Source organism: Globicephala melas, chromosome 15, assembly GCF_963455315.2.
Source record: "Globicephala melas chromosome 15, mGloMel1.2, whole genome shotgun sequence".
In the NCBI taxonomy this organism is placed as follows: Eukaryota; Metazoa; Chordata; class Mammalia; order Artiodactyla; family Delphinidae; genus Globicephala; species Globicephala melas.
In genome coordinates, this window is record NC_083328.1 from 47,239,877 (window position 1) to 47,249,730 (window position 9,854).

At 41.8% G+C, this 9,854-nt stretch overlaps 1 protein-coding gene across 1 annotated transcript in view; it reads left to right on the forward strand.

Moving 5' to 3' along the window:
- Positions 1-7,357, forward strand: part of TASP1 (taspase 1) — a 296,551-nt gene extending 289,194 nt beyond the window's left edge. The window contains exon 14 of the mRNA XM_060285375.2: positions 7,187-7,357. Coding sequence (XP_060141358.1) covers positions 7,187-7,210 — 24 coding nt within the window. The 3' untranslated portion in view covers positions 7,211-7,357. The remainder of the gene's footprint in view (positions 1-7,186) is intronic.
- Positions 7,358-9,854: the final 2,497 nt, after the last annotated feature.

The following is a 9,854-nucleotide window of genomic DNA, read 5'->3' on the forward strand; positions in this document are numbered from 1 at the left end:
AAAATTTTTTTTTCTCGTGATGAAAACTTTTAAGAGCTACTCTCTTAGCAGCTTTCAAATATAGAATACAGTATTGTTAACTATAGTCACAGTTTTCTTACTTTCAAAATGGGGATAAGAGGGGACTTCCTTGGCGGTCCAGTGGTTAGGACTCAGCGCTTTCACTGCCGTGGGCCTGGGATTTGGTCCCTGGTCGGGGAACTAAGATCCTGCAAGCCACGGGGCACGGCCAAAAAAAACAAAACAAAACAAAATGGGGGTAAGAGTAATGAGATAATGAAAGCTAAGTTGCCATAAGAACATCAGTTGTTATTATTTTTATTATTACACAAGTAAAGTTATTACTGATGTTGATTTAAATGGCAAATTTGAAAAGTTTTGGGTTAAACGAAAAGACATGTATTTTAATCTCTTTCAAAACTAAAGCCCTCAGAACAGTGTATGCTGATAAAATGAAACTTTTTCTAGGTGACTGGGTATATTTAGGAGCACTGCATGTAGCAGAAAATGCATTAGCAGTGGCTTAAATAAATTGGCAGTTATTTTCCCACTTGATAAGGACTCTGGTGGTGGGAGGTTGCTGACATTGGCTTAGTTGCTTAATGATGCCCAGGTGCCCACTTTGTTGCCCTTCGCATATGGGTTTCATCCTCATGCTGACTGTCTCAGGGTCCCAAGATAGATGCTGCAGCTCCAATCAAGGGAAGAAGATGGGAGAATCCAGTTTTCCCAGAAATTCCCTTAGGAGGTTTTTTTTTTTTTCTCTTTAGGTCTCATTGGCTAGAAATGTGACATATGACCACCTAAGTTGCAAAGGAGGCTGGGTAATATTTATCTTCTTTAGACTCTGCCGTAGAGGCATCCAAGTGAGAAAGTATTGGCCTAACAAACCGACAGTGATCCCACAAGAGAAATTTGAGTATTTCCTTTTCTTAAAAAACTTTTTGCTCCTTTGTACTTCCTGATATTTAGGTAAACAGACACATTTCATGTTTTTATAACAAGAAAGAAACTGCTTAGGGCTATTATTATTATTATTATTATTTTGCGGTACGCGGGCCTCTCACTGCTGTGACCTCTCCCGTTGCGGAGCACAGGCTCCGGGCGCGCAGGCTCAGCGGCCATGACTCACGGGCCCAGCCGCTCCGCGGCATGTGGGATCTTCCCGGATCGGGGCACGAACCCGTGTCCCCTGCATCGGCAGGCGGACTCTCAACCACTGCACCACCAGGGAAGCCCAGGGCTATTATTTTAAAAGTAATCAAATAAGAGACCTCAACCTACTGTTTTCCTATTGGGCATGATGTGGGAAGGGCTTGATTACACACATAGCGCCTGGCTGTGGTGTCTCCTCTTATCTTGCAAACCAAGCAGAAGATTCATGTTCAACTCTTGTAAAAGGTTGACAAACCACCACTTGTGACTTTGGGAAACAAGGACCATGTCTAAGTGAGTTATTTGCTATTACACCCTCTGCAGATCTCTTTTTGGACTTCTTGTTCTCTTATATGCTCCAAAGGTCACATATAAGGAAAGAACAAAGTTCAGAGACACATGGAAACAAGTTCAGAAGCCATAATGGCCAAATGTTAAACTCTGGTCGGGATGAGGTATGCAGGAAAAGTTTATAATCAAAGTTGGTTCCGTGAATAAGTGTTATTGACAAAGTGGCTGGTAAGCAAGAAAAGAAGGTGACAAATGATGGCACCCGGGGATGTTGCAACCTGCAGCGTGTTACAGATTAGCTGGTGTTTTCCTTGCCCATGAGACCAGTGTTAGGGAGAGGGGGAAAATGTGGCTTGATTTAGAGCTGATGATATCATGTGTCTCGTCATTGGAGATCAAAAGAAAGCTTGTCTATAAAAGACTGCTAATGAAATTGGAGCAAAGGGTAGGCTCTTCCCTTGGGTGTGTCAAAGGGAAGTTTTGCTCTGCACCGGGCCAGCGGGATGTGAGTGGGACTCCGTCCTCTGGGATGTGGTCGTGGCCATGTGACCTCATGTTCAACCCCACCAGCCTTGAATTCGGCAGTTATCAATTATGTGTAATCAGCCCTTTTAATACTTGATGATTTGGGGACCGGTCGGTTCTTTTCATTTTCTATGATGTGTGACTAGAGACTGCAGGTACTTTGTTTTGTATTATCCTAGTAAGTGACGTGTGTGTGTGTGTGTGTGTGTGTGTGTGTGTGTGTGTGTGTGTGTTGGTAATGCTGGAGGGGGTGGGGGAGTGAGGAGAAGCAACTGACTTTCATATTCTCACTCTGTAAGGCCAGATTTTGAACAACCCACCTGTGATGACTTAATATCTTTTTCCTGAAACTAGAAACTAATATGTGGAGGGTGAATTGACCTGCATCTTCTTGGATAACTTGAGGAATGCTGAGGGTGTTATAAATTCAGGCAAGTTCAATAAGTGAATGTCACTGTCTTTGCAGTGTGGAATTAGCATGAAGGAGGACAAGATATCTCTAGCATGAAACCCCAGTGAAAGAAAACTCTACTGTATCCTGCAGCTCAGAAGAACTTCCACCAGGTAGAACTTCTTATCCTGTGTAAGGACAAAGTTTTTCTTAAATACAGTGGGAACCATTGGCCCTGCTCAGGCACCTTCCATCAAATTCCATGTGCCCGAATTTCCAGAGAATTCCGATTTCTAACACCGCAGAGGCGCTGAAGAGCTGTCAGAGCCACACTCAGAGCTTAACTGAAGCCCTCACGTTTCCTTTCCTTCTGGCCTCTGGTTACTGAGAACACTTGCTGAAAATTGCTGTTCCACTCAAGAACTGTCAAAGGTAATTGTGTTGCACAAAAGTTCCCGAGAAGCATGAAATAATATGGTTACCACCTGGCGACCAAGTAATAGAACCTGTCTGATGAGGCCCAAGCCTGCCACATGTGTAGACGCCAGTGTCTGCCTGGAAATCACAACAGCAGAAATTTGTGAGGAAGACGAAGACGTGTATCAGAGGCCTCTTCGTGGCAATTTATGATACGAATGCCTGTGTAAAGGGCAGTTGTCAGGTCACCAAATCCGGTGAGGCCTGAGGCTACAGGGGTGGCAGCCAGGGGAAAGATGGGGGGAGAATTCAGCACCTCAGGAATGTGGATCTTCGTGAAGCAAGTAGCAGTACAGACTTCAAAAGCAAGGTCTGACTTGGCTGTTCTCACAGCTGGCAGTGACCTTGGTGTCTAAGAAAATGAAAATCGAAGACTCAGGAGGTGGGAGGCCCTAGAGGGTCTGTCTGAGTTTCCCACCCCCTCCACCCTTTGCTTCTGACACCAACTATGCCTGTCCAGATGAGCAGGAACCTTTTTTCCTCTTAAAACTCCCCAGACCAGGAATTCCTTTTCATTCTTGGTGGCCATTTTCAGAGTCTCATCCTTCTTGAGATGGTTTTGCCTTAACTTGAATTTCGAAGACCCCAAGGTACTCCCCAAATACAGGTGCCTGTATTTGTATGGCAAAATCTCCGCTAACCCCCCAAATTCACTCACAGATTCCCTCGGGAGAATCTAGTTCTGAAACTTTCTTTTTTTTTTTTTTTTGGTCAGAAATTGTCCTACTGTGAATCAAATACCCAGTGTCAGCACCCTAATTCTGTAGTCAGGAATGACACATTGATACCAGGAATTTCCAAACATAGGATGCCGGTCCACATTGGAACCATCATGACATCGTTATAAAGTCAACCAATGTTAGGAGTACCTGCTCTTTTTATCTTTTGATGATATTCACAGTTGAGCTTTTGAGGTACAAAAAAAGTCTTGCTTCTCAAGCAGTCTCTAAATTGAAACCAGGGCCAGCTACATAATTCATGGGGCCCAGTGCAAAATGAAAATGTGAGGCCCTTTTGTTTTCTCCAAAAAAGCAGGAAAAAAGGTTTTTCCTTTCTTTTGTGGCCTTTTTCTCTCAACCTCTCATGGAGTTTTTTCTTTGCTGTTTTAAAGTCACACTCCCTCAGGCATGAGGATACTTGTGGGGTGAGTGAAGTAATCTCTCGGCAGGGGTCAGGGAACAGATAGCAAGGAACCCACTTCAGGGAAGTGAGGAGGTGCCAGGAGACATGCACCACTGTCCTATCAGACTCAGAAAAGACAAATTCAAAGATAAAATTATTAAGATCTAAAAAGTGGTGACCACAGCATTAAACCCCAGCGTGAGGTGCCCTTCTGAGTTCAGAGCCCTGTGCGACTTCCCGGGTAGCTCATATGCGAAGCCGGTCCCGGTTGAAACTCATTCTCTCTCAGGATTGCAAAAGCCATGACATAACTCAATGTCCATCTGGACTCTTCTTACCTAATGACTGTTTGATTGCCATTCTTTTCTATATCATCTGTTTTTAGTTCCTGGAAGCTTTTCACCCTACTATTCAGACATTTTTCACTTGTGCACCTTGGTGTAAAATTTTCATCTCTTGTTGTCTAGAGTCTTCAGAGAATGCTTTCAGTGGAAACCTATGTCTTTCTGTTTTGGGAACTTGTATTGTTTTTTTTTTGATAATTTTCTCTTCTCTCTTCTCTTCCATTCTTTTTGCAACTCCTATTGGTGGATGTTGGGTTAATCCTCTAATTTGCTTTCCTTTCTTTTCTTAGTTTCTATTTCCTTGACTTTTGCCTCTTCTCTCTGGGAATTTTCCTCAACGTTGTCAACTTTTTATGAAGTTTAAAAAATGTCTGCAACCTTTTTTTTTATTTTCAAGGGCTTTTTTTTTTTGCTTTAATTTTTTTATGTTTCATAGCAACCTGCTCTTTTTGGATGAAATTTTTCTTTTCTTTTCTATTTGAGAATATTAATATTTTCAATTTTTTATTCATTCCTACATTAATTCTGTTCCATTTCTTTTTCTCTTTGAAATGAGGTATCTTAGGTAGCTTCAGAATAGTAGCTGGTCCCCAGGAGGATCAAGCCATGGTTAGAGGGTTTGGACTCTTAGCTTCACCCTCTGATCTCTGGGGAAGGGAGAGGGGCTGGAGATCAAGTTCAATCACCAATGGCCAGTGATTTAATCAATCATGTCTATGTGATGAAAATTCTGTAAAACCCTAAACCACAGGGTTCAGAGAGCTTCTGAGTAGGTGAACACATGAAGGTGCTGGGAGGGTGGTGTGCCCACAGAGGGCATGGGAACTCTGTGACCTTCTCCCCATACCTTACCCTGAGCATCTCTTCCATTTGACCGTGCTGAGTTGTATCCTCTATAGTAAAGCACTAATAGTAAGTAAAGTGCTGTCCTGTGTTTTGTGAGTTAATCCAGCAAATTATCAAACCAGAGGAGGTGATTGTGAGAACACCCAATTTATAGCTGGTCAGTCAGAAGTACGGGTGGCCTGAGACATGTGATTGGCATCTACAGTGGGGCAATCTTGTGGGACTGAACCTTTTAACTTGTGGGATTGGACCTTAACTCCAGGTAGATGGTGCCAGAACTGAATTGAGTTATTGGACAGCCAGTCGATGTCAGAGAGTTGGAGAAATGGTGTTGGAAAAGACACCATGTATTTGGTGTCAGGAGGAAGAAAACTGCTCAGTCTGCATTCAGAAGTGAGGCACGATGATTGGTGACACTGAGACCATGGATGGGAAAACTTTACCCATAGGGTAAACTCTACCATATGGTAAAGTTTACCATAGGGTGATCAGGATGTGAATCACTGGTTCATTGAAGAATTCCCAAATGTCATCATCTATATAGGTCATTTCTCTGGGCTGTTTAGAGGGTAACCTGGATCTCCTGCATGTGTGTGTGTGTGTGTGTGTGTCTGTGTGTGTCTGTGCGTGTGCCTGAATGGGTAAAAGGTGTTCTGGAAGCCAGGTGGGGAAGGGGGGTTGGGGCATCCACAGTATGCCACACAGACTTTTACTTTACCCTTACTTCATCTCTGCATTTCTCGGGGCCTGCTGGCCAAGTCCAGCTACTTTGAAGAATAAATCTCCAACTTTCTGCCCCGAAGCAAAGAAAGCATAGCTGCATGGATGCACATGATGGGAGAGGAGACCTTATGGGCTCAACCACGCTATGGGCAGACGTCCAACAAATGCCCTTTTCCACATTGGGCTTTACTCTCGCCTTCCTTTTAGAATTTTCGCTGCTTATAAACACTGAGCCACTCAGAGTTTCTTCAGGGTGAAGCAGCTCTGTTCCCACTTGTCTGCAAGCAATTGGCTTTCTCCTTTCTCCTTTCTTCTTTCTGCCAAGGTAATTACCATTCCTCCATCCATTTCTCACCTTCCAAAAATTTGTTGAAAGCATTTATAGCAAATTGTCTCTCCTTCTTTTTAACCTTGTTGAGTAATTTGTTTTTTAAAATTCCTTGGCTGTCATTTTAATAAGATTTGGGTAGGAAGAAAAGCTAATCATTTTCTATTCCACTATTTTCAATCAAATGTTTCCTTTAGAAATCTTAAGCTTTGTTGGAATTGAAACCCATGCATTAAAAGGTGCATCCTTGCTGTTTACCAAGTGAAATAATAAACAATCTAGAGAAATAGTTAATTTCAGCCAATTTCTCATAACCTGTTTATGCTTATTTAAATACAGTTCTAATAATCTTGGCTATTTAGCTTTTAGTAGACTAGAAACAGAATTATAATAGAAAGTTAGACCTGAATGTACTATCAGTCATATATCCTGATAGTATCGAGAATAGCTGGCAGACCAAAAAGTGACAGAAAACTTATAATAACAAGTTAAAATAACACATAGTACAACAGTTTTTATAAGTACAAACAGTCTTACACATTTCAAAAGGCATAGCTGCACTAAAGTGTAACCCTGAGGCCATCCTTCTGTGACAAATCCTTCTGTGGCTCCCCATTATATGTAGATATGTTTAATATTCTCTCACTGTTTCATATATTGCCAAACATATGACCCGAGGTTCCAACAAAACACCTTGCTCTATTTCACACCTGGGAATTTCCATTTCCTACCTGTGAAATTCCTGTATGGCACACCCTTTCTTGCTATCACAAGTCATCCTACAAGACACTTTTGAATCCCATAATGTTCTCTCCCTTTCCTTCTGTGTCCCCATGGTACTTGTTTAGATTTATGTAATAGCACTTGCTGTGTTTTGAGGGGAATTTTGAACTTAAGCATCTGCCTTACCTCTCCAATTGGATCATAAAAACCAAATAGCAGGGCCATTGCAATGAATTGACTGTATCCCCCCAAATTTTATAGGTTGAAACTCTAACCCCAATGTGATGATATTTGGAGGTGGGGCCTTTGAGAAGTAATGATGCCATGAGGGTGGCGCGCTCGTCAATGGGGTCAGTGCCCTTGTAAGAAGAGGCTGGAGAGCTAGCTCGTCCTCTTTCCACCATGTGAAGATACAAGGAGAAGTTGACTCTCTGCAAACCAGGAAGAAGGCCCTCACCAAAAACCTCACCAAAACCCACTGGCACCCTTGGACTTCCAGCCTCCAGAACTGTGAGAAATAAATTTCTGTTGTTTATAAGTCACCCAGTCTATGGTATATTTGTTAGAGCATCCCAGACTGACTAAGACAGCCATTAGTCTTGGCATAATGCCTTGCCTATAAATGCTCCTGAATAAATATTTTTTGAATCCAATTGAAAGTATGATAACTGATGTTTGACATGACAATCCTTAGTCCTCTAGGAAAGGTCAAATAGAATCTGAACACTCTTTTAAAAGATTTCAAAAATAAAAATGACACAAGAAATATATTTGTGTAATGTATAAAATGTATATTACCTTTAATATATCGTAAGATTTATTTCTTGTTGATAGAACAATGAGGTACTGTTTTCCACGTGGTCTACAATCCAGTTATATCACCAAGCTGTTTAAGTTTGAATGTTATAGCTTACACATGGAACATCAACTGTGTCTTTTTGAAAGGAGGCAGGGTAAAGGGGTTGTAGCAGGTGGAAAAAATGTGAATATTTTCATTTCAAGATGTTTTGGAGAGCGGCTATGTGCTCCTTGACAGACCTGACCTGTCCCCAAAATGTTTGAGATCAAACCCTATCTTGCTATTGACTCATGTTGTAATTTCCAAGGTGCTTTTATCTTGGTTTTGGATTGATCTTTGATTAGGTGTGACTCCTGACACATTTGCTTTAAATTTCTCTCTCCTCCCCTGTCAGGCGGTTAATGATCTCAAAATGTCACACTGGATTCTGCAGATTTCCCAGGAGGTCAAGTGTGAGTAAAGCAATAAAATAAGTAAAAGATGCAGAATCATCTTATTGGTGATTTCTACAACACCCATGCCAGGCTAGCTTCATGGGTGTGTGACTTGGGCAGCTGCATGGGTCTGGGCTCCAAAGGACCCCACGCTTGGTTGAACGCTCTGCTGTTGCTATCTTGACATTCTTAATAATTTTATCTTTTAACCTGTGTAAATGAAGTCTGGCAGGGTAATGGAGCGTACGTGAGCAGAAGAGGTGTGTACAACATGTGGGTCTCCTGTTCATTCCCATAGAGTTTTTGTGATGGCCCGTGAGCACAGAACTCTGGTGGGCCTGTGATGCATGGGAGTTCAGCTAGACTGGAAGCATGCATGTCTACAACATCAAAGCAAGTCAGAGCACCGACATTGTGGGAGGCTACACTTGCCATTCAAACCAGAAGCTTCTTAGAATGCATAAAGAAGAAAATGGCATTGTAAGAAACATGCATGATCAAGAAATCTTATCACATCCTCTATTAGCCAACTGTGTATGCTGAAAGTGACATGAAAGGGAAGGGAAAGGTTGGACAATGTATAGCTCCTTTTCCTCTTGTCCTTCCTAACTCATCAGTAAGCCCCAAACAGAGACTGTAGGTAGAATGTGAGTATATGAAGAAGTGAAATTAAAACGTTTGAGTTAGTTTTTGCAGCATTTCCACTGTTCTGATAAGAATGAAATATATACACATGTATGAGTTATGAAATGCAAAATGTGTGATTTTGGTGATTCTTCACACAGGTTAAATGCTCTTATATTTGTACTTAAAACTGGTGGTGCACAATGTAAAGACGAATGGTGAAATTCATGCTAATGACTTAAAATTTCAATTTAATTTTTCTTTACTTTGAATAACATTAAACAGCAAATAAAAAACACCATGACAAGTCAAGAATTATTGTGGAAGAGAGGGAAACACTTTATAGCTTAGTAGCTTTAATGACACTTTTTTCCTGCTTTTTGAACAAGGACCCCACATTTTCATTTTGCACCGGGCTCCCCAAATTACGTAGTCAGCCCTGCATCTAAGTATGGACTCGGACCCACAAAATCATAGGCTAATGCAATTTTGAAGTAAGTGAGCTCTATCTCAAGAACGACAAAGAATACTGTCAGAAGTTGCCCAGGATGGGATAACATTTTTTGTGATCTCTAGGGACACAGTGAATGAGTGTACAGTTATGGCCATGGCCCAAGGGAGGAAGTAATGTGGGGAATTACCTTTATACTCAGATCAGCCCACTCATGGTCAGGAAACGTGTCCCAGCCTCATTACCTTCAGGGAGCCCACCAACCATTTGCACCCTGACACCAACTAACTCCAGTTGAAGACCAGTGGCCCTTCATTCATTCCACAAATACGTGCTGGTCATAAGCCATTGTATGGTGAACAAGAGAGTCACAGTCCTGGTCCTTGTGGAATTCACAGACCAGTGTCATGGAATGTAACAAATAAAGAAGTGAGAGTAAAGTAAAAAAAACAAAAACTTGAAAGCACAGTGGAGTTTCCTATGTACAGGAATTTGTATTCATCATCAGGACTCTCTCTTTGCAAGTGACCAAAAGAAAAGAAAAGAAAAAAACCCCCTCACCTCAAACTGGCTTAAGCAAAAATTAAAAAGTGTAGGGCTTCCCTGGTGGCGCAGTGGTTG